The sequence below is a fragment of the Salvelinus fontinalis genome, chromosome 1 (assembly GCF_029448725.1).
Source record: "Salvelinus fontinalis isolate EN_2023a chromosome 1, ASM2944872v1, whole genome shotgun sequence".
In the NCBI taxonomy this organism is placed as follows: Eukaryota; Metazoa; Chordata; class Actinopteri; order Salmoniformes; family Salmonidae; genus Salvelinus; species Salvelinus fontinalis.
In genome coordinates, this window is record NC_074665.1 from 46,135,918 (window position 1) to 46,162,487 (window position 26,570).

General features: G+C 42.5%; 1 protein-coding gene across 1 annotated transcript; it reads right to left on the reverse strand.

Moving 5' to 3' along the window:
• Positions 1-626: 626 nt before the first annotated feature.
• On the reverse strand, positions 627-11,510 carry atp6v0cb (ATPase H+ transporting V0 subunit cb). The gene is made up of 3 exons (XM_055923728.1): positions 11,233-11,510; positions 1,916-2,099; positions 627-1,629 (listed from the first exon to the last, which is right to left on the reverse strand). Exons 1-3 carry the CDS (start codon positions 11,303-11,305, stop codon positions 1,425-1,427), a joined length of 462 nt encoding a protein of 153 aa, XP_055779703.1. The 5' UTR covers positions 11,306-11,510; the 3' UTR covers positions 627-1,424.
• Between the last annotated feature and the right edge of the window lie 15,060 nt (positions 11,511-26,570).

The window sequence follows — 26,570 nt, forward strand, 5'->3', positions numbered from 1 at the left end:
ATCTGAATGCTGAAAATGTCCTAGTTCTTCCATGGCCTGCATACTCACCCGACATGTCAGCCATTGAACATGTTTGGGATGCTCTGGATTGATGTGTACAACAGCGTGTTCTAGTTCCCACCCATATCCAGCAACTTCGCAGCCATTGAAGAGTGGGACAACGTTCCACAGGGCACAATGAACTATGCAACGGCGAGTTTGTATTTTTGTAACTATGTGACCGAGGCATCGGTTTCTCGTCATGTGAAATCCTTAGATTAGCGCCTATGGACTTTCAATGGACCAATTCTTATATGAACTAACTCAGTAAAATAGTTTTAATTGCATGTTGCATCTATATTTTTGTTCAGTGTAGCTTATGAGTTACAATTAACCATCACCTTTAAAATAACCCAAATCAAGGAAATCACCTGTGATACGTCAGTGACATTTCTACACTAAAAGATGGCTACCTATTTGAATTACACGATGGCACAGTGAGTATGGCGACATACAAGATATTTGACCAAAAACCATAGCTCCATGCACATTTAATGGGAGAGTTGTGGTGAGAATGCATACATCTACAGATGAGGTGGATGAAGAAGCTGGAGATGACAGTTTTGGAAATTACACGTGAGACCCAACACGGGGCACACACACACCTTTAATGCAATCAAAACAGCGGTACTACAGGAAAACATTGAAGTGTTTCAAGAATGTTTGTAATGATTAAACGACACAATTACACACAACTCCCACTCCACCAGCCACACACTAAAGGCAATCTTAACTTTAAACCAAGTACGTTAATACATCCAGAGGAATTCCAACCACTTATCACAATTAACCCACAGTGCATTAAATCTATAGATATTTGTATGCATGTATATATCTTCTAGGGAATTTAACATTTTTGCTCCATTTAAAAACAGATTCATTGAACAATTCTTTATAAATAAAGCCAGTGGAAAAACAAAAAACAAAGCTAAGTCCATACAATTCTCTTTACAAATAGATCCCCATAGACAACACAGAAATCATGTGAACTCCCAAATGAATGCAAGGGAATAAAAACGCAGTGGGGCCCTTTGGTGAGCGCTCTAAGACGAGGCAGAAACCAGCAAGAAACCTGGCGCACCTGAACGTCGTTAAACCAGTGGGGGGGGGAGAATCTCCATACATTTACACACACAGGACCGACAAGTCACTACATTGCGCATTTACAAGAAGTTTGACTATCAAATCTGGACTGTACACATTGTAGAGATAAGACCATATTTACGGAGTCATTTTTAATGATGTAATTATTTTCCACGTTCGTCTCTTTTTTTAAACTTTCTCATACATTTTCTCTTTTTTTTTTTTTTTTACATTTTATTTCTGGTTTTACTCTTTTCTCCAGCAGCAACATATAGGACAGATTTGGTGGAGAAGTTGGTGGTTTATTTCGTGGACAGGATGAGGGCCACAATGAGACCGTAGAGTCCGAGGACCTCGGCGAAGATCAAGATGAGGATCATGCCCACAAAAAGCCGGGGCTGCTGGGCTGTGCCCCTAACGCCCGCGTCACCTACGATGCCGATGGCAAAGCCAGCTGCCAGCCCGCTCAAGCCCACACTCAGGCCTGCACCCAGGTGGAGGAAACTCCTACAGCAGAGAGAGGATTACAATCGACAGGGTTACTATGTGATACAGAATGAACAATGACAAAAGCAAGCAGAGATGTTTTCAATAAGACATTTGGCAAAAAACTAAAATTTCCACAGTATATAGATTTGATCTTACGTCAATGTCAGGCGTTATGGATTAACGGACCAGTTGCCTTCCCAGCCTGTTCTAAGTTCCTCACTTCCTCATTGTAGTATTAGGAAAGAGGAAATGCAACTCGAGCCCATTTCTAGACGTAAGATGTCATGAGAGGGGTTAGGCTTACTTGTAGAGGGTGACCTTCTCGGAGATGTTGTTGGCAATGAGCACCGCTACTACCAGGCCGTAGATGGCTATGATACCCGCCATGACCACGGGGATGATCGACTTCATGATGAGCTCCGGCCTCATCACGGACATGGCAGCGATCCCTGTGCCACTCTTAGCCGTCCCATAGGCTGCTCCTAAGGCTGGTGGAGGGGAAAGGAGGTAGAGTATTAGATCCATAGGAGATAGAATACATAGTGTTTTACTTCATTCTGTGATTAGATCAATGTACAAATACAGTAGAATACAGGGTTGAGCAACATGAGGAACTGAAATTGAAGATCATAATGTAATCAGTTTCTGTTCCCTTTACAAACAAGGTCAACATGGCTACAGCTGGGAAATTCTGCTTGTGTATTATGGAAATTACCAGCATCATGTTTCCCCCCCCAAAATAGCGCCTTGCCACTGATGTGCGACTACAGTTCTCAAACCAGCCATTCCCCTTTACAGCTACGGTTCAGGCTAATTCTACTCACCTCAACCCATAGCTCCCAACAGGGAATGGAGCTCAGTTTAACCCCTTTCATGGCTCTGTGCCAGAGCTGCAGTGTTCTAAATCACTCCACCTCCCTGCCTGAAAAACACTCATTAGGCTCTCCACACAGGAAGCTTCTGACGTCAGAGGACAGCAGGATGCCACATCCCTCCAGAGGCAACCAGCAGCAGCACAGAAGGGACACAAACCAGCACCAGCCGCAATCATAGAAATTGAGTCTATTCATTATATTTCTATGACAGCACTAACCGGTAGGGTCCCCACAGAACGCAGTCAGCACAGACAGGCGGCGCGTGACGACAGACCATGAGGCAGAGAGCCATATGGACATTTCACTACTACTACAATGGTGCATCTAAAAAAAAATACTGCAAGATTGGGAAAGTAGATAAATTACCTAAATCTCAGAGTCAAGACAAACTCATGGATACAATGTGTCTCAGCATGCTGTTGAGTGACGTTAGCATATCATTAGCTTAGCACAATTGCTGGAAGTCTGCCAGCGCAGTAGCCAGCTCCTCAAAAGCTGGGTGGTTGGTCATTTAGTCTTACAAAGCAACCAACATTTTATACATTTCACTGATAATCATAAAACAAGATACTATCCACTCCGTCATTCTTTCCCCTTTGTAGCATAGAGATCGCAACCATCTCAATGGCACTGGCCGTGCCCTCACAGACACAACATTGTGACCTCTATACGACAACGGGAAATAACGAGGAAGTGGATATAATCTCTAGAGAGTGGAGGAAGTGGCTGGCCAATCCTTAAAATGTGCGCATGGCGGTCAGCCACCTGTCAGGCCACTACTCCCTCTACATTCACTTATTCATCAAGACTGACGCCGTCGATGCAAGGTTTAATCACTCAGGCCATATAGAGAAGAGTTGTTCAGCCCCTGAGTACGAGTGACTTAAAGTGGATGCTGTCTGGACCTACATCTCTGATAGCAGAGCGAGGCATTCAGTCGTGTTCAGAATTTGTCAAACCATTGAGCCAATTTACAAAATTTGAAAAGTCAGGCAGTGCCGCACACTAGCCCATTTCTAAGACAAAGTAGTACCAATACCCAAATGCATTTACTGCATATTGGTTTCGGGTTTCCCCATCAAATGTGTCTTGGTGATTGGTTTTACGAAATAGCCAAGCACTTCTCAATCTCACTTTAGGGAAGTCTATCGACAGAAGGGCTTTATGTTACAACAGCACCTCAGAGACCAAGACAAGACCACTTCCAACCGCTGAACGGTTCTATACAGTAGATCATTTCATGCCACAACCACTAAAGCACCATCTTGCAGCTCCCACTCTGACCTGAGGTGGTGTATGGTAAATGTAATGACTTCCATGTTGAAGCACAATAATTACCCTCTCCAAACAGCTGTCCCTTATGCCCGCTCTTTGATAAAGGAAGACCAACACAACCGTAGCTCGACAGACTATACCCACCAGTGTTGTGTTCAGTAGAGAAATAGTTGAGTGAAATTAGAAAATTAGTCAACTACAATCAGTGTCCCAATTGGGCATTGGATTTTTTTTTTTGCCATGGTGTGCTTTACTGAACACGACCCAGATCTACAGGTAGCCTAGTGGTTAGAGCGTTGGACCGAAAGGTTGCAAGAACGAATCACAAAGCTGACGAGGTAAAAATCTGTCGTTCTGCCCGAAGGCAGTTAACCCACTGTTCCTAGGCCGTCATTGAAATGAAGAATGTGTTCTTAACTGACTTGCCTAGTTAAATGAAGGTAAAATGTTTTTTTTTTTTTTTTTAATAAACATGCAGAGCGTGTTTAGGTTAGTGGAGACAAGGTCCCATGGCTTTATTCTCTGAAGATTAAATGTTGAGTTTGAGGACTGCTGCAATGGGTGGCATGAGAGGCAGAACCCCTGTGCTTAATCCTCTGTGCCTAATCCTCTGCGGAGGTAAAGAGCTTTCATTTTTTCTCCCCCCCCCCCCAGATCACTCATTAACGTTACTACACTCAGATGCCTCAGATTGCTCTGCAATGTAAAGATACTGTGGAGACGGAAGTAATCAAACTGGTGTTCAGTGAAAAAGATGCTCAAACCCAAACAGCCCTTTTATCAGTACTTTAATATGAAGCATAATATAGCAAACTCTTAAACAGCACATTAACTGTAAGCTACCTTGATGAAACCATAGTGGACAGTATTGCAGTGAAGCCAGGGATTTTGCCCAAGCATCTACATCTGCTTTGCAATATAGCACCCATTTATTTAGCCAATTTTTTTTATATATTATATATAAATAAACTGGTCCGTCTAATTAAATATTTTGAGCGAACAATCCCTAAATTGTCTATAGACACTGAACAAATGTGGTGGAGCTGAATCCGGGTTTTGTAGTGATGTGAGGGATCAAATGGAGTTAATAAGACCATTAGAGTAATGTACTCTCTACATGGTGTTATGGAGAAATATAAAGCTACTCCTAAATCTATTGAACCAACCGACAGAAAATATGCCATTTGAGCAGTAATAGAACAAAACTAGCTAGTAAATAATCAAAATAGGTCAACTCATTAAACAAAAAGATGAGCTTTGAGTAGGGACAACACAATCCACCTCAGTTAAAAATGAGGACTTTTGTACAACACCAGGCTTTTAGGAGATGTCTTAAATACACCAGTAGATGACGTGTTAACATTTAGCCTTGATGTCTGCAATAGTCAAACATTTTAAAATTATGCTCATGCCCCTACTTTGGGCTATATAACACACTATAAATTCTGAAGTCAAGCATCTCCTCCAGTGCCATGAATAGGCTAGTAGTTAGGAGGGATAGGGTGTGCACTACTGATATAATGTGCAGTACAGCTTACTATGGTAGACTGGGTCAGCCAGTGCCATTGAAGGATATCGCTACCATGCTCGTCACAGCCTGTACCGACCACCAACCAAGAGCAGAGGCCTCAAGCAGTGAAGGCTGCAGACATAACAGCCCAAAACGCAACTAACCCGTTGATATGACGCAAGAGGACGAGGAACTTGGAACAGCCACCGCCACTAGGGCTGGCACAATAACAGTACAACTTACCGTCATGAAAATAAAATAAGAGTACATTTTTTGGGGAACGAACATCTGACTGAAGACGGGACAGCCGGGTATTAGTGCAATTAGTCAATTTCTGTGATGAAACTGTTGTGCCTTGCCGAAACGAGCAAGGTGCTGTAGAAAACGATGAATAGAATGGGCTTGGAACCTCTAACCCCGGCAATTCAACTGGTAAACCCATTACTCCAATTCCTTCTATGCGCCTATGGTTACACTCGCAATGGCCGCCAGTCCACCCATTATGTCATCATTGACTTGAACGGGGACGCCCAATCTCCTTCTATGGCAGCACATGGAAAGGAGAAAATCTGCATATGCTATTCGAACGGTTATTATGGACCGGTCATTTGGCTGGCCAATTATAGTCATCCAAAATTCCATGATCATCAGAGCCCTATGCAGCGATCTCAGTTTATCACCAGAAAGTAACACGTCGTTTAATGAAATCTAGCCACAAGAACCAGTTATCAAATTATTTAGGCTATCGATTGTTAAAATTCTACAGTACAACTCATGGTGATGTTTTAAGGCTGTTAATGATGCCTCTGTTACAAGTGAGACTTCTAACCAATATTTTGGATTCCATCATGGTGCTTCCACCGTGCCAAAGCAGACCCTTCACACTTTCAGTTAAGACATGAAAGAATATAACTGGGAACGGCAACAGTGAAATAAGTGTGAGACGGTCTTCAGAGGCTGCTACATGCATTTAGAAATTATCATGAAGCACAATATAGGCAATGGTTTACAAACACACAAACCTTTAGATCAAAAAATCATTTAAAATCAACAGATAAAATGGCTATTTACATATTGTTTCTCAATCTCAATTATGGTGGTGCAGACGCCACAAGATGGCAGGCTCACATTTCCTGTAGGATATAAATCTTGTAAGATGCTTAATGCTGCTGGGCCATCAGCCCCCTCCACTGGGTGCCTGCGCCACCCACCAGCAGCCCTCTCAGCTGGCTAATTCCCCATCTGTCACTCCTTCCCGTCACAGATCACGCCCACTGCCAGCTACAGGGGCTACCCACGCTGCCCTGTGCCGTCACTATCCATAGGAGCGCAGAGTCAGCACTAAACATGTATACGACTCCAGCTAGGTTAGCCTCTAGCCAGTGTGTTTCCTACATACCTACACATATTGGCTATGATGGTCTATTTTAGTGCAATCAGTTTCCACATGTATGGAGTGTTGACAGAAACATTAGGTGAGAGGGTCATACACCTGTCTGAACATTGGTAAGGGCTGCAAAAAGGAGTACAAGTAGACTTAATGCACTAAACAGGAGTATAACTGAGGCCACCCTTTATTCACAAGTTATTACAGAACCATGTTTTCTATAGGCCATGGCTCCATTTCCAATACCAAAGCTGAACTACAATACAGCCAATAAGGCTAGAGTCGCCAATTCCCTTTGGTTGTGGGAAGAAGAGCGAAAAAGGACAACATTTCCCCAAATATGAGCGGTCATACACCTGCTCTCAATTGTGCAGTTAGGCCTAAATGGTTAAGATGCTGGTTATTACTCAATACAACTGCCCAGGTTGACAGACAGGTGGCATGATGCCACCCCACCACACAGTAAAGGAGCCTATAGTACCACATACAGCCCTAACTGCTAGTAGCTGGAAGGTGACAGAAATTGAATTTTGGATGAAGGTAATTGGCCAGCCAAATGGTCTATGGAATAACCATTTGAATAGCAAACCATTTTCTCCTCTCTTCACTGCATGTGCTGCCATTGAAATATAAATGGGCATTCCCATTCAAGTCAATGAAGGCTGCCATTGCGAGTGTACCCAGAAGGCGTAAAGAATGAAGTTAAAACAGGAAGTAAAAGCAGGAAGTGGACACGTCAATAAGTGCTGTGACTTGTCATTGTCTTACGTCAGATGGCGTCACTGTGCTATCTGACTTGCAAGAACATCGGTCGCCACTGCCAGTGCAGTGACTTCATCAGCTGTTCATTCAACTCAACTAACATTACAAAAAATACATTCCATTTCGTTTTATTTAACTAGGAAAGTCAGTTAAGAACAAATTCTTATTTAAAATGACGGCCAAACCCTAACCCGGACGATGCTGGGCCAATTGTGCGCCGCCCTATGGGACTCCCAATCACAGCCGGTTGTGATATAGCCTGGAATCGAACCAGGGTCTGAGATGCAGTGCCTTAGACCGCTGCGCCACTCGGGAGCCCCGAGCATGTTCTATTCATTACATTTCTTGCATTGTGGGGGGGGGGGGGGGGGGGGGGTTGTTTAGGCAACCGAAGACTCATTTGTTGCCTGTTTCAGCAGGGCACAACAAAGTTATCACGTTATTAAGAATCCATGATACAGCAGAAATGGACTCAACCGCACTAATGCCCGGCTGTCCTGTCTTAAGTCAGCTGTTAGTTAAAAAAAAACTCAGATATCTCTTATCTATATTATTTTAACGGTTTAGACTTATTACTTTCACGACGGTCTTCATCCATAACCATGTGCCAGCCCTACTAGCAGAAACGGCATGATTTAAAATCCCCACTAGGTCATACCCTATATAACATGACAATTTAGCAGAAAGTCAATTTTTTTTAAGAAAATGCTGCATAAGTCCAAAATCAGCTTTGCCACATGCAGCCTAAGCCGTGCTAAAAGAACACATTGTCATTTGATAAAGGGCACAGAAACTTAATTATAAAAAGGAGAAACAGTACTTTGTGAAATAGTCTAATTAAAGTCCTACTAGTGTCTCCTTTTCACCTAATTCATCCCCGGATTTACTAAAGGCACATCTCAATAGGTGGTCCAGGTATACTCATGATATGGCACAAGTGTGTGTGGGGGGGGTTCTCTATTGTTCCCGCAAACAAGAGGAAGGCCGATAACAGAAGGCACCATCAGACCAACTAGTTGAATGGCCTACTCTTTGAAATGAAATAAAAATACAAGTGCTCAGAACATGTTTTTATCCTTAAATTTCTACATCGCCTACACTACATGACCAAAAGTATGTGGACACCTGTTTGTCAAACATCTCATTCCAAAAAATCATGGGCATTAATATGGAGTTGGTTCCCCCTTCGCTGCTTTAACCGCCTCCACTGTCCTGCAAATGCTTTCCACTAAATGTTGGAACATTGCTGCGGGGACTTGCTTCCATTCAGCCACAAGCTCATTTGAGAGGTCGGGCACTGATCTTGGGCTATTAGGCCTGGCTCAAAGACTGGGTTCCAATTCATCCCAAAGGTGATCGATGGGGTTGAGGTTAGAGCTCTGTGCAGGCCAGTCTTGACAAACCATGTCAGTATGGACCTCGCTTTGGGCACAGTCATGCTGAAACAGGAAAGGGCTTTCCCAAACTGATGCCACAAAGTTGGAAGCACAGAATCGTCTAGAATATCATTGTAACTAGGGCCTAGCCCGAACCACAAAAAACAGCCCCAGCCCATTATTCCACCAAACTTTACAGTTGGCACTATGCATTGGGGCAGGTAGCGTTCTCCTGGCATCCGCCAAACCAAGATTCGTCCGTCGGCCTGCCAGATAGTGAGGCGTGATTCATCACCCAAGAGAACGTGTTTCCATTGCTCCAGAGTCCAATGGTTGCGAGCTTTACACCACTCCAGCCGAGGCATTGTGCATGGTGATCTTAGGCTTGTGTGCGGCTGCTCGGCCATGGAAACCCATTTCATGAAGCTCCCGACGAACAGTTCTTGTCCTGACGTTGCTTCCAGAGGCAGTTTGGAACCCGGTACTGAGTGTTGCAACTGAGGACAGACAATCTTTACTTTCTACGCGCTTCAACGGTCCAGTTCTGTAAGGTTGTTGCTCCTAGACGTTTCCACTTCACATTAACTGCACTTGACCGGGGCAGCTCTAGCACGGCAAAAAAATTGACAAACTGACTTGTTGGAAAGGTGGCATCCTATGACGGTCCCACATTGAAAGTCACTGAGTTCTTCAGTAAGGCCATTGCCACTGTTTGTCTATGGAGATTGCATGGCCGTGTGCTCGATTTTATACACCCTTCAGCAACGGGTGTGGCTGAACTAGCCAAAGCCACTAATTTGAAGGGGTGTCCACATACTTTTGTACTACACAATTGATATTTTGTACTACATCATTGATCTGTCTCTCTCTGCTGTGGGTGCAACGTGCATCTCGCTAGCTGTCACTCATATGGCGAGAGGTTGAAGCTCATTGGTTGAACTCGAATTGCTTGGGGGGTTGAACTCGAATTGCTTGGGGGCTGGGCCCACGTTGGGGGGAAAAAAATGACTTGACATAACTGTTGTTTTCAAACTAGAGATTGTGGCTAATTGAGGTGAGACAGTAATTCTGCATGTATGAGCTACACATTAACACATACAGATCATAGCAGGAGTAGATAAAGTTCCGGAGCTTGTCTAAATGTGTGTACATTACTGTATTAAGTGGCATATTGTTTTTCCACTGAATTTTTTTTTTAAAAAGATGGCTGGAGTGCATGTTTAAACATAGATTCCTAATTTTGGACTAGTGATAGTCCAAACCATGTATCTTGCAGTCCAAACCATGTATCTTGCAGTCAATGGCACAGTTGGTTGGTAATTGTATGCCGTTAGAAAGTATATTGTGCGAAATGCTTGAGTGAATGCACCAGACATAACAGGACAATAAAAAAAATCCAAAGACAATACATCACTGTCCTCCCTGTTCTCATTTGTCATGAGAATGATCACTAGACAGTCATATCTACACCTTCATTTGGACCTGAGGCCATGCAGAACATGAGCCAGAGATCAAATTATTGCACTTAGTTGCCAATTTATCTTCTTAGACATGCAAATGTATCATAAATCTGATTAAATGTTCTATATTAATCGTGTTTTAGTGGTAGATTGTTTATAGGTCTACACCACAAGTGCACTTCCTAAATCCTTTGCTACTTTAACATTCCAAATCACAAGTCCAATCATGTGATTGTCATGTGATAGATGCAAATGCCATTTTCCTTGAATCTAAGGTGTCTCGTGCAGTTTATTTCCATTTCAATTATCTGAGGCCTATACACATGAATTGGTCCACAAGCGCCCAATCCCTATACAGTAGCCTTTTAAATCACCCGAATTTACATGGAATTGTTCGTATGACGTGGAACAAACGATGGCATTCCATTCACTTGGTTGTCATCGCATGAGCGTGCTCCCCTGCTGGTTATGCCTAACGTTACATTGCACAAATCTATAACCAATTTGAGCTGGTATTCTTCATAGTATCAGTTGTATATACTCAACATCTGACACCGATGGTCAATATTCACCATCAATAGGTCTCCTGCTTTCATAATGACCAACTCGCCGAAGATACCAGTAACGTTACGCTCAAATCTGGTGGTGTCGTAGTGTGGCGCATGTCGCAAAGCTTAAAACTAAAAGCGCCTAAAATTGAGAGAATGAACTCTCACTTCAAATGCGTTGATTTGAAGGTGTGGTTACTGGCAAAGACAAGACATTACTGGACAAGTATATTACCTAACTAAAGTTCGTTAAAATGAATGTCAAATAACGTTACGTCAATGACAGTTTCTGCCTGGGCTCCTTTAACGTTAGCTGGTTTCAAGCAATAACGTGAATTATGCTGTTAAAATTGACAAATTACACATACAATGTATAATTTAAATGCAGCTAGCTAATAAAGATAGTATTTGAATTGTGTGATAATTACCGCTGAAAACCATAGCCGCAGAGGCACCCATCACTGCGAAGAACGGAGAGTATTCGGGGCTTTCGGACGACATTCTTTCTCACACAGTAAACTAAATAATACAAAACGGCTATTGCTATGTTTCCCAATGGTTTAGGTACTAAACCTATCGAAGGCAACGGTCTTTAGATGTAAACTGGGAAAGGTACAAGAACACCTAGCTAACTAGCGATGTAAATGGACTAGTCACGAATCTTCAGATAAATACCCGGCGTAGCAGCAGCACAAAATGGCGAAGCGGAAAATATCACCTGACTGGTCATATGGATAAAACCCATCATCAACTGTGTGTAGGGGAGGCGGTCACAAGTAACTCTAATAATAATTTACTGCAGCAAATCAAACATAATTAAAATTACAACAACAAAAAATCAAACATAATAAAAATGACAAAAAACAATTGTATACATTTACGACTAAAATCATGCAAAGTAAATGGTTTATCTCCAGATTCTGTATTTCATTTTTTGAAGGTCATCCCCTATTTTAGTCTCTTTTGGTGTGCTCCGCTGCAGGCTTTGGTGGCGTTCGGTCGTCACTAGTTACCACAGCCACAAATGTCTAAACCCCGCATATTTCTACAATTTACCTTCTGAAAATCTGATTTTAAACATAACCTTACATTAGCCACACTGCTAAACTTGTGCCTAACTTTAACATTAAATGACGACCAAAAATGTGATAGAAATGTTGACTTTGTGGCTGTGGTAACTAGTGACAACCGTCGCGTTCCCATGCTCAGAAGTTGCATGCATCAACCAATGGTTGCATGCACGTCATCACTGGTGTCATCGACTGACAGACTGCTATAGCCTATGATGTGGTTAGCTGAAGCGTAAAATACCTATCCAGGCGTTGTAAAATCTGGCATACGTCAGCAACGCCTGGGCAGAGGAACGCGCCCTTTCCCTTTGCTGTCTAGGCTTTCACCCTCCTTCAGAATGAGGAATGAAATTAGTCGAAAAAGGGTGTGGATGCTCAGGGGTTAGGCCTTTCTCCTTGAAAATTAAGTGAAATACATCTCACTATTGCTCGACAACAATATGCTTCTTACTTGCATTGTTGGAAGTGAGGCTCAATGCATTTTGGATTAATTAAGAATAGCCTAGATATTGAGTGACTAAATTCCAAAACAGACATAATGAATTTGAAATCATGCATTTCTTAAAGTGATTTGCACATGATACAATAACACAAATTCAAGACGTACAATTCCGTTGTGAATTAATTTATTCATTTTGCACCTGTATAACATGCAGGAGAGGGTCGTTTACAGTAAGCTTTGATATGCAGCAGTCATGTGGAGCGTGAGTGTCAGAGATTGTGTGGTGGGGGAGGGAGCTGAGAATCCCACTATATCGCTCCCAGCAACTGCAGGCTCAGAGAGCCAGGGACAGCAAGAGGACAGCAAGGGAGTGACGCTGAGTGTGTGAGTCAGAGAGAGATTGTGCAGAGTCCCACCTCCTTCCTCCATCCCTCCATCCACCCCCTCTACATCCCCATTCTCCTCATAGGCAGGCAGGCCGTCAGAGCAACCCCTCCCCCCACCAAGCCCCTTCACCCTTGATGTAATTTCTACACCAGCATCACAGGCCTCTCTCTAGTTTACTTTTTCATACTATAGGCCCATATGCTACCTGACATATTTGAGGTTCACAATTATCATTATCTTGCAGAGAAATACATTATTTTGTGCTACAGATGCACATGAAGAGGATGCATCAAAAACATAAAGGTCATAGTTGAATGGATATAATTTGTGCCCTGGTTTTCTTTCTCACGGGTGACTGAACAGCTATTGATCCAGGAATCTCATTACTGTGATGTTTGAGGAGGCAGCTAAAGGTAACCTCCTCCATTAAGGCAGGTTTATCACGATAGCATATCTGTGATGCATACTCAGCAACTCCCTGCCTGAACATTTTGTCATAGGAACTCATGCTCACATGTGTGTGTGTTGCTGAATGTCAGGATAGGTGGATCCACGTTCATCGATCAAGACATGGTCTCTGACAGTAGAGATTAATCAGAGAAAAGACAGTGACTTCCACTGTGCATCTGCTTCATGGATATGGGGAACTCACAAAATAGGGAACCATGTGAAACATTCTCACAAGGGCGTGATTCAAAGTGACTGTCCCCCCAGGCATATGTGTAGATCTGAGAAGATTGGATAGGTTCAAGCAGTAGGGCAAGCCTATCAGAGGGCGAGGAGCTAAGACCATATTGTTTATCCATCCGATCTCTTCAGATCTGTACATTTATGTTAGGTTTAGGGGCTAGGGATTGTTTCTGAGCAGGACCGATATGTCATGATACACTCATAGGGTTTGTTGCAAAAACTCTAATGGCACCGAAGGGGATGGTCGCCGTTTTACGGGCCCCTGACCAATTGCTATTTTGTGTTTTTTTCGCTGATCCCAACTTTCTTTCTACATAATGTTTTGTTCACTATTTCATATGACCGAAAAGAGCTTCTCGACATCAAAACAGCGATTACTAACCACGATTGGCGTGAGGACTTCTATTTCAACAAATCGAAGTTGAAGGACATAATCCTCATCCCAGACCAGGCCCAAATCCCTGTCACTGGAGGAGGAGGAGGAAACGCTACAGAGGTCGGCGTGCGGGATATCTATCGAGACCTCGACGGCGAGTGGATAAGTCGCCATTACCTTCCGTTCTATTGGCAAATGTTCAATAATTTAAAAATAAAGTGGAAGCGCTCCGTTCGAGAAGATCCTGTCAACGTGATCTGAAGAACTGTAATATCCTATGTTTCACAGAGTCGTGGATGAACAAGGACATGGGAAATGTAAATCTAGCTATCTAGCAGGACAGAACAGATGCGCCCGGTAAACTGAGGGGAGGGGCGGTGTGACTCTTTATCAACAACAGTTGGTGCGCAATCTCTAATATTAAGGAAGTCTCGAGGTCCTGCTCGCCTTAGTTAGAATACCTCATAATAAGCTATATACCACACGATTTACCAAGAGAGTTTTCATGTATATTTTTCTTGGCTGTTTATTTACCACCACAAACCGATGCTGGCACTCAACTAGCTGTATAAGGCCGTAAGCAAACAAGAAAATGCTCACCCAGACGCGGTGCTCCTAGCGGACAAGGATTTTAATGCAGGGAAACTGAAATCCGTTTTACCTCATTTCTACCAGCATGTCTCCTGTACAACTGGAGGCGAAAAAACTCTAGATCACCTCTACTCTACACACAAAGACACATACAAAGCTCTCTTATGGTCAGATTTGGCATCCTCCATCCACTTAATTCCTGTTTACAAGCAAATACTCGAACTGAAAGTACCAGAAATGCGCTCAATAAGGAAAGTGGTCCGATGAAGCGAACGGTAATCTATAGAACTGTTTTGGAAGAACAGATTGGAATATATTCCGGGATTCATCCGATGGCATTGAGGGGTTTACCACATCAGTCACCGGTTTCATTAATAAGTGCATCGACGACGTAGTCCCCACAGTGACCGTACGTACATATCCCAACCAGAAGCCATAGATTACAAGTAACCTCCGCACTGAGCTGCCGCCACTTTCAAGGAGCAGGATACAAATCCGGACGCTTATAAAAATCCTGTTAAGCCCTCAGACAAACCATCAAACAGGCAAAGCAACAATACAGGACTAAGATCGAATCCTACTACACCGACTCTGATGCTCGTCGGATGTGGCAGTGCTCGCAAACTATCACGGATTACAAATGGAAACCCAGCCGCAAGCTGCCCAGTGATGTGAGCCTACCAGACGAGCTAAATTCTTTCGATGCTTGCTTCGAGGCAAACAACACTGAACCATGCATGAGAGCACCAGCTGTTCCGGACGACTGTCTGATTATACTCGCCGTAACCGATGTGAGTAAGACCTTTAAACAGGTTAATATTCACAAGGCTGCAGGGCCAGATTGATTACCAGGATGTGTACACAGAGCATGCGCTGACCAGCTAGCAAGTGTCTTCACTGACATTTTCAATCGCTCCCTGACCTAGTCTGTAATACCCACATGTTTAAAGCAGACCACCATAGTCCCCATGGCCAAGAACACCACAGTAACCTGTCTAAATGACTATCGCCCCGTAGCACTAACATCTATAGCCATGAAATGCTTTGAAAGGCTGGTCATGGCTCACATCAACACCATCATCCCAGACACCCTGAACCCACTCCAATTTGCATACTGCCCCAACAGATCCACAGATGACGCAATCTCTATTGCACTCCACACTGCCCTTTCCCAACTGGACAAAACAAACACCTACTTGAGAATGCTGTTCATTGACTACAGCTCAGCGTTCAACACCATAGTGCCCTCCAATCTCATCACTAAGCTAAGGATCCTGGGATTAAACACCTCCCTCTGCAAATGGATACTGGACTCTGGAGGGCCACCCCCAGGTGGTGAGAGTAGGCAACAACAACACATCCAAACACGGGGCCCCCTCAGGGGTGTGTGCTTAGCCCCCTCCTGTGCTCCCTGTTCACCCACGACTGCTTGGCCACACATGACTCCAACACCATCATTAAGTTTGCTGATGACACGACGTGATCACCGACGACGATGAGACAGCCTACAGGGAGGTGGTAAGAGACTTGGAAGTATGGTGCCAGGATAACAACTTCTCCCTCAACATCAGCAAGATATAGGAGCTGATTGTGGACTATGGGAAATGGAGGGCGGAGCACTCCCCTATTCACATCAATGGGGATGTAGTGGAGACAGAATTTCAAGTTCCTCTGTGTCCACATCACTCAGGACTTATCATGGTCCAAACACAACACCACAGTCTTGAAGAGGGCACGACAACGCCTCTTGCCCCTCAGAAGGCTGAAAAGATTTGGCATGGGCCCTCAGATCCTCAAAAGGTTATACAGCTGCACCATTGAGAGCATCTTGACTCACTGCATCACCACTTAGTACGGCAACTGCTCGGCATCCGACCGCAAGGCGCTACAGAGGGCAGTGCGTACGGCCCAGTACATCACTGGGGCCGAGCTCCATGCCATCCAGGACCTCAATACCAGGTGGTGTAAGGCCCTAAAAATTGTCAAAGACTCCAGCCACCCAAGTCACAGTCTGTTCTCTTTGCTATGCGCACAGCAAGTGTTACCAGAGTGCCAAGTCTGGGGCCAAAATTCTCTACCCCAAAGCCATAAGACTGCTGAACAGTTGATTAAATGGCTAGCCGGACTTTCTGCTTTTCACCCCCTACCTACATGTACAGAGTACTTCAATCAATCAATCACCTAACCAAACCTACAAGTACATATTGCCTCAGTCAATCACCCCAAATACCTCGTACCCCAGTACACTGACTCGGAACCGGTACTCCTTGTAAATAGCATGTACTGCATATATCCTCGTTATAGTAACACTGCTCAAAAAAATAAAGGGAACACTTAAACAACACAATGTAACTCCAAGTCAATCACACTTCTGTGAAATCAAACTGTCCACTTAGGAAGCAACACTGATTGACAATAAATTTCACATGCTGTTGTGCAAATGGAATAGACAAAAGGTGGAAATTATAGGCAATTAGGAAGACACCCCCAAAAAAAGGAGTGATTCTGCAGGTGGTGATCACAGACCACTTCTCAATTCCTATGCTTCCTGGCTGATGTTTTGGTCACTTTTGAATGCTGGCGGTGCTCTCACTCTAGTGGTAGTAGTCCACCTGTGGACGTCGGGCCCTCATACCACCCTCATGGAGTCTGTTTCTGACCGTTTGAGCAGACACATGCACATTTGTGGCCTGCTGGAGGTCATTTTGCAGGGCTCTGGCATTGCACCTCCTTGCACAAAGGCGGAGGTAGCGGTCCTGCTGCTGGGTTGTTGCCCTCCTGCGGCCTCCTCCACGTCTCCTGATGTACTGGCCTGTCTCCTGGTAGCGCCTCCATGCTCTGGACACTACGCTGACAGACACAGCAAACCTTTTTGCCACAGCTCGCATTGATGTGCCATCCTGGATGAACTGCACTACCTGAGCCACTTGTGTGGGTTGTAGACTCCGTCTCATGCTACCATTAGAGTGAGAGCACCGCCAGCATTCAAAAGTGACCAAAACATCAGCCAGGAAACATAGGAACTGAGAAGTGGTCTGTGATCACCACCTGCAGAATCACTCCTTTTTTGGGGGTGTCTTGCTAATTGCCTATAATTTCCACCTTTTGTCTATTCCATTTGCACAACAGCATGTGAAATGTATTGTCAATCAGTGTTGCTTCCTAAGTGGACAGTTTGATTTCACAGAAGTGTGATTGACTTGGAGTTACATTGTGTTGTTTAAGTGTTCCCTTTATTTTTTTGAGCAGTGTATTTTTTGTGTTATTTAATTGTCTTACTATTTTCTTTTCATCTATTTGTTAATTTTCTTACTTTTTAACTGCATTGTTGGGAAAGGGCTCGTAAGTAAACACTTCACGCTAAAATCTACACTTGTTGTGTTCGGTGCATGTGACAATTCATTTTAAATGCCTTTTGATTGGGTAGATTAATTTGCACAGAGGATGTGCATATTTCTATTTTTGATACTATAACGCAAGAGGCAATTTCAGGACTGTAAACCTAATGTTAAGGAAGTAGCTGAGCTAAGCTTCTCAGGTTTAGCATCTGGCCCATAAATAATAATTATTTATTTATTTATTTAGCGCTTTGAAAAACAAAAAATAGCGAATTCAGGGAGCTGATAGTTCATGAGAGAAGGTCTTCCACACCTAGATGATAATGCAGTTGATTATTCAATTGAGTGGTGGCGTCGATGGTACAGCCAGGAGGGAGAACATCAGTCATACAGGCTTTTCATCGGGAACCTCTGTCTAGGAAGATCACGGCTACTCGTCCTCTGTAGGTAGGCGGGAACATCCAACACCGAAAGTGTAGCACCCTCCTGGGTGATGCTTTGGCAGCTATAAGAGTCTAAGACCACCACACCTCATCAGTAATCAGTAACTGTGTCCTATGAGGTAAGTCTCTGTCCTCCCCTCACACAGTCCACATCCTTACAGAAACAGTGGAAGGTGGAATAAAAAAACGGTGCTTTGTTGATCGGTTGTGAATGTTGGGTTAGTGTGAGAATGCAACCCAAAATATATCCCTCATACGATCCAATAATCCAACTGGGGGCAGTTAAAATCACTCACATTTCATGCATTCGATATTTAAGACGAAATGTCCCTTCGTTCAAATCTATTAGATTTAATCCTTTAAGGATGTGGTTTATTGTATTCACGCAACTGAGAGTGACAGTAGAATATTTGTATCTGCACAGTGCATTCGAGTACAGTCTAAATACAGTACTTAAAGTACTTACCTTTGTTTTTCTATTTATTTCTATTTAGCAGCACCATATGGGCTAATCAAGGACTCTGGTTATACCAAATATACCAGTTATCAGAATTCCTATTACTGATAAAACAAAACAGCAAAAGCACGGTTAGTGATGCAATTTATTATTGACAAAAGGCATCCATGAAAAACGGAAACACGCCTGTGACACTGTCTCTCCCTGTGAGCCAAAACAAATATCTGCCAGACCCCTTGGTTTGGATGTTAATCCCTCATCCACTCCTAGTCTAGGGGAGGGGGCTGGGCAGCAGCCATGGAAACAGACACAGTGTAGTGTTAAACACTTAAGCATCTTATCTATCTTACTGGTTGGTTGAGGCTGGAAAGCGTGAATTTCAGGATCCGCACCGACCAACACCCAAAGGAGGGGCTAAAAATAGGAGTGCATGTGCGATTAGTAGGGTGAGAATCCTGAATGAACAGCATGGCCTTGCCAAGAAGGGGAAGTCAATGCCACTTAGGGAAAGACTTACTTAAACTCTACCACATACGGTCGGTCTGTCTGTCTGTCTGTCTGTCTGTCTGTCTGTCTGTCTGTCTGTCTTTATATCTGTGAGTGAAACAGAACTGGACTTAGGAAAATTGCTCTATGTGGATGTGAGTGCCAAATTTTCCAACCTGCTCTGAGACCTGTGTATAACTCTGCCTGTCTTCTATTGGTTGAGATGCACTGCATACGCCTTCCCCTGTCTTTCCCCTCTGGATGTTTAAAAAGAACCGCACCCATTGAAAACAAATTGATTGTGATGCATTTTGTATGGGGTGACGGTTTGAATTGATTCTGTGTGTTAAAGCGGAAAGATTTTCAAATGTGATATTTTATGTTGCATTCTTCAGCAGTGGCCTCTTCTCTCTTTAAAAAAATATAAAACCTTGACAGTTGTCAATACCCTCTTGATTTTATATTTGTGAATCCATCCTAATAATATTTACATTTTGGATTAAGAACTAATTGTATCATAGGCATAGCCTGGACTCACAGGCTATTGAACAGTGAACATTGATGTAATTTTAGTTCAAATGTATAACTGTTCCATCTTACTCATTTTCACCACATGTAATTTTCCAGACATAAAGGGCATTGTCATGACAGTCCACACGAGACAGATTAAAAATAGAAAATAGATTTAATACACTGTCAGTGAGTCCTATGACTAACTTCTAGCATCAGCTGATATTGCACCAATTAGGGCCAGAACAAAATGTACTGGGAGGAAATACATTGAACACCCTCCCCCCACATAGAATTAGCTAAGAAATAACATTTATGACTACAAATAACAATAACTTTAGTAACCCTGTGTTTATAAACGTGGATATTGGCTTTGCCTCTTCAGTATGCTTTTGTGGCACACACCATGCCACACAGGGCCAAGGGTTGAGCATTCGCCGACCACCACAGACGAGCTCACTCTCCCTGACTGTTTCATTACACTACATTCAGAGCCGGCTGCAGACAATGATCAGCTAGGGGGAAATCAGATTTTCAACATTTTGATTCCATATTTATAATTATATAAAATATATCCAACGAATTTTCCACCAACAGGTTTCTGTGCCAATAAACCACACAAGCAATGAACAAAGCATACCGACTTCGGGCACTTCAATATCATGGTTTGTGTTTCCAACACAACAATAAATAGACTATGTCAATTTCGGCAAACAGAAAATACATCCCTCCCTACCTTGCAGACACCTGCTCGTCAAATATCTCATTCCAAAATTAGAATTGTCTACAATGTATGCTGTAGCATTAAGAATTCCCTTCACTGGAACTAAGGGGCCTAGCCCGAGCCATGAAAAACAGCCTCCTCCAACCTATTTTACAGTTGGCACTATGCATTGGGGCAGGTAGCGTTCTCCTTGCATCCACCAAACCCAGAATCGTCCGTCGGACTGCCAGATGGTGAAGCGTGATTCATCACTCCAGAGAATTCGTTTCCACTGTTCCAGAGTCCAATGGCGGCAAGCTTTACCCCACTCCAGCCAACACTTGGCATTGCGCATGGGGATCTTAGACTTGTGTGCGGCTACTTGGCCTTGGAAACAAACAGTTCTTGTGCTGATGTTGCTTCCAGAGGCAGTCTGGAACTCGGTAGTGAGTGTTGTAACAGGACAGATAATTTGTAATTGCAACATGCTTCAGCACTCGGCGGTCCCGTTCTGTGATCTGGTGTGGCCTACCACTTCGCGGCTGAGCTGTTGTTGCTCCTAGATGTTTCCATGAACAATAACAGCACTTACAGTTGACCGGGGCAGCTCTAGCAGTGACTTTCAAAGTGCCACCGCATCCTATGACGGTGCCACTTTGAAAGTCACCGTACAGGCCATTCTACTGCCAATATTTGTCTATGGAAATTGCACAGTTGTGTGCTCCGATTTTATACACCTGTCAGCAACGAGTGTGGCTGAAATAGCCGAATCCACAAATTTGAAGGGGTGTCCACGTATTTTTGCTCATGTAGTGTACTTCCATTGTGGTCCCTATTTTTTTTTTTTACATAGATACATATACCATTACATACAGTTGAAGTCGTAAGTTAACATTCACTTGGGTTGGAGTCATTAAAACTCGTTTTTCAACCACTCCACAAATTTCTTGTTAACAAACTATAGTATTGGCAAGTCGGTTAGGACATCTACTTTGTGCATGACACAAGTAATTTTTCCAACAATTGCTAACAGACAGATTATTTCACTTATAATTCACTGTATCACAATTCCAGTGGGTCAGAAGTTTACATACACTAGGTTGACTGTGCCTTTAAACAGCTTGGAAAATTCCAGAAAATGATGTCATGGCTTTAGAAGTTTCTGATAGGCTAAATGACATAATTTGAGTCAATTGGAGGTGTACCTGTGGATGTATTTTAAGGCCTACCTTCAAACTCAGTGCCTCTTTGCTTGACATCATGGGAAAATCAATAGAAATCAGCCAAGACCTCAGAAAAAAAATTGTAGACCTTCCCAAGTCTGGTTCATCCTTGGGAGCAATTTCCAAATGTCTGAAGGTACCACGTTCATCTGTACAAACAATAGTATAAACACCATGGGACCACGCAGCCCTCATACCGCTCAGGAAGGAGATGCATTCTGTCTCCCAGAGATGAACGTATTTTGGTGTGAAAAGTGCAAATCAATCCCAGAACAACAGCAAAGGACCGTGTGAAGATCCTGGAGGAAACAGGTACAAAAGTATCTATATTCACAGTAAATCAAGTCCTTTATCAACATAACCTGAAAGGCCGCTCAGCAAGGAAGAAGCCACTGATCCAAAACCGCCATAAAAAAAGCCAGACTACAGTTTTCAACTGCACATGGGGACAAAGATCATACTTTTTGGAGAAATGTCCTCTGGTCTGATGAAACAATAATAGAACTGTTTTGCCAAAATGACCATCGTTATGTTTGGAAGAAAAAGGGGGAGGCTTGCAAGCCGAAGAACACCATCCCAACCGTGAAGCACAGGGGTGGCAGCATCATGTTGTGGGGGTGCTTTGCTGCAGGAGGGATTGGTGCACTTCACAAAATAGATGACATCATGAGGTAGGAAAATTATGTGGATATATTGAAGCAACATCTCAAGACATCAGTCAGGAAGTTGAAGCTTGGTCGCAAATGGGTCTTCCAAATGGACAATGACCCCAATCATACTTCCAAAGTTGTGGAAAAATGGCTTAAGGACAACAAAGTCAAGGTATTGGAGTGGCCATCACAAAGCCCTGACCTCAATCCCATATAAAATGTGTGGGCAGAAATGAAAAAGCGTGTGCGAGCAAGGAGGCCTACAAACCTGACCCAGTTACACCAGCTCTGTCAGGAGGAATGGGCCAAAATTCACCAGTTTGACCCAACTAAACAATTTAAAGGCATTGCTACCAAATGCTAATTGAGTGTATGTTAACTTCTGACCCACTGGGAATGTGATGAAAGAAATAAAAGCTAAAATAAATCATTCTCTCAACTATTATTCTGACATTTAACATTCTTAAAATAAAGTGGTGATCTTAACTGTCCCAAGACAGGGGACTTTTACTAGGATTAAATGTCAGGAATTGTGAAAACTGAGTTTAAATGTATTTGGCTAAGGTGTATGTAAACTTCAGACTTCAACTGTAGATACAGACACGTTACAGAGATAGACAACAAAATGCTCAACCTCCAGATGAGTATGAGGGGGGAGTTTAAGTACAATTCTTACAAGCTAGTTTGGCTGGTAGGTTATTATTTAGATGTTTGGGACTGCTGGTGAACCATGATGTGCAGGCATAATCAAAGTGACACTGGACTAACGCTCTTGCCAGAGTCTTTAGGGTTTCTATAGCTAGGGTTCTATCCTATTGGTGAGAGATTTTCATGTGAATATTCTAAAATCTTCATAAAAACAATATGCCATTTTAGTTTCCATTAGGAACATTTTGCGCCGGGCAACATGAAGGAAGACATTCATTTACCGGACATTTGAGAAATTTAATGGACATCCATTTGCATTCAGATCCAACGTGGCGCAGCCAGCGCCCATCAATAAACAAGAGATATGAGCCACAAATGAGCCATATTTCTGTGTCTTTAAAAACATCCTAAAAGAAATTGCATGTCTTTTTTTGGCTACTTTTCTAAAACAGTAATTGTCCACCTCACGGTTGAGCTGTTAGAGATTTAAGCACTAAATGTATTTACATTTAAGTCATTTAGCAGACGCTCTTATCCAGAGCGACTTACAAATTGGTGCATTCACCTTATGATATCCAGTGGAACAGCCACTTTACAATAGTGCATCAGGGCATTGCATGCAAAGGCCTATAGGCTTAGGTGTCCACTGTCTGATATTAATATTTTAATATATACAGTACCAGTCAAAAGTTTGGACACACCTACTCATTCAAGGGCTTTTCTTAATTAAAATAAAAATTCTACATTGTAGAATAATAGTGAATACATCAAAACTATGAAATAACATATATGGAATCATGAAGTAACCAAAAAAAAGAGTTAAACAAATCTAAATGTATTTTAGATTTTAGATTCTTCAAAGTAGTCACCCTTTGCCTTGATGACAGCTGACGGAAACCGATAAGTGGTCGAGTGATTGAGGAGAGTGTCAATTAGTTAGTATGGGAACTGAGAAGTGTCCTTAGCTCCTCGATAGCCTTCTCCCGCCGAGGAAGTACAAGAGTACCCTACCAGAGAGATAAAATCATTTTCTCACCTCATTTTGAAAGGGTGAAAGGTAATCAAGGCATTTGATCTTTAAAGCATACTCAACTTTCAAAATTTCACATACTTTAAAACGTTCTATTTTTACATACCCAAAAGGCCTACTATTTAGAATGCATGTATGGAAATTCAGTACCAGACCACTAGGTAAGGCACCTGTACAGTTGACCCACCCTCACATGCTACCTGCCTCACCTGGGACAACTTTAGATATCCCTGTTTTTCTACAGTCAAAAGATTACAATAGCCACAAGGCTGTTGATAAACCAAAGCAATCATACAGTACCACAGTATGAGTTATTATACCCATAAAACCTAGCGGTAAGGGAAATGGTTCTAGTTGTTTTTCTGACATTCATTTTTCCCATAGGTGATTTTAGAAATACTTAAAATAAGAGCTGTTTTTTCGTGCAGGCTTACCCTGACATGATGTTTTGATAACCGTGTAAATCTCTCTAGGACAAGATTACTTTTATCAATACGGTGCATTCGGTAAGTATTCAGACCCCTTCCCTTTTTCCATATTTTGTTATGTTACAGCCTTATTCTAAAATGGATGATTTTTTTTTTTCCCTCATCAATCAATTTTCCCCTACACACAATACCCCATAATGACAAAGCGAAAACAGTTTTATATTTATTTTTTGCAAATTTATAAAAAATAATAAACAGAAATACCTTATTTACATAAGTATTAAGACCCTTTGCTATGAGACTCGAGTTTGATCTCAGGTGCATCCTGTTGCTATTGATCATTCTTGAGATGTTTCTACAACTTGATTGGGGTCCACCTGTGGTCAATTCAATTGATTGAACATGATTGGAAAGGCACACACCTGTTTATATAAGGTCCCACAGTTGACAGAAACTTAAATCCGTTTTACCAAATTGCTATCAGCATGTTAAATTTGCAACCACAGGAAAAATAACTCTGGACCACCTATACTCCACACACAGAGACGCATACAAAGCTCTCCCTCGCCTTCCATTTGGCAAATCTGACCATAATTCTATCCTCATGATTCCTGCTTACAAGCAAAAATTAAAGCAGGAACACCAGTGACTAGATCAAACAAAAAGTGGTCAGAGGAAGCAGATGCTAAGCTACAGGACTGTTTTGCATTGAGGAGTACACCACATCAGTCATTGGCTTCATCAAAAAGTGCATTGATGACAGTGACTGTATGTACGTACATACCCCAACCAGAAGCCATGGATTACAGGCAGCATCCGCACTGAGCTAAAGGTTAGAGCTGCCGCTTTCAAGGAGCGGGACTCTAACCCGGAAGCTTATAAGAAATCCCGCTATGCCCTCCGACGAACCATCAAAAACTGTAAACAGAAATACTAATTCTTTGAAAGAAAATAGTTACATTTCCAGTATGGTTTAAATCCGTATCATTATCATTATCCCCCCAAAAAGAAGGTTGGAACAATGGTCTGTCAGTGGAGCTGAGGAAATACCACATTCACTGACAAGATTCAGAAGATTGGAAGATACCAAGCAATAATCACTTATATATTTGAATTGTCTGTCACTTGTTGTAGAGTTAAACCAATACAAACGTTTAAAAGTAATATTCTGAGATTGCCAAATATCATAACGTTTCAAGCTAGAGCAGAAAGTATTAAGTTAAAACAATAGGCTGATGCCTAGTTGGATACTTATCCACCCAGTCATCATGAGCAACATCATAATGACCACCAACAATAATGTTTTCTGTTGAACATTTGTTTTTCAACTCAGTTAATACTTTGCTAAAATATGTTAGAAGAAGACTGTTTCTTGACTGTATGTTATAACCATTAATATTTAGAGGGGCAAATGGGTGCCTGGCTAACTAGACTCCTTGCTCAGGCTAATCACTACGCAATGGGCGCATTCGAGCAGATCACTTTTGTCAAGATGTTGACCACGATGTTGATGTTGGTCACCGCCTTTCAAATTGTGTTGCATTATGGGTATAGAAATGATCCAATTTGTGACTAAGTAACTGCATGACCTTTACAACAACCCTCTGATCAAAGGTCATAAACTTTCGATTGCAGTCGACTGAACATTTCTGTAGTTGCTCCTCACCAACTGCAACTTGAAGTCGGAACCAAAGCATTGTGGGAGGCAACCTTCTGTTTTTTTGTGGAAGGTTTTTGGGCTCCCGAGTGGCGCAGCAGTCTAAGGCACTGCATCTCAGTGCTAGAGGTGTCACTACAGACCCTGGTTCGATTCCAGGCTGTATCACAACTGGCCGTGATTGGGAGTCCCATAGGGGGGCGCACAATTGGCCCAGCGTCGTCCGGGTTAGGGTTTGGCCAGGGTAGGCCATCATTGTAAATAAGAATTTGTTACTAACTGAGTTGCCTAGTGAAATTAAATAAAGCTTAAATAAATACAAATAAATACATTTCAAAAAAGACGCTACATGCTCATAAATGGTTGATGTCGCCACCCATCATTGGTTATTATCAATGTATGTTTACTGTTTGGGTGGATGACTATTTCAATCTTAACTACATCTTTATCCTTACAATCTGATTACATAGACCTACATGTGACCCACATTTCTAACATAAATAAATGAAATATCCTATTTGCGAAAATATAGCTAATGTACACTGAACAAAAATATAAACGCAACATGTAAAGTGTTGGTCCCATGTTTTACGAGCTGAAATAAAACATCCCAGAAATGTTCCATACGCACAAAAAC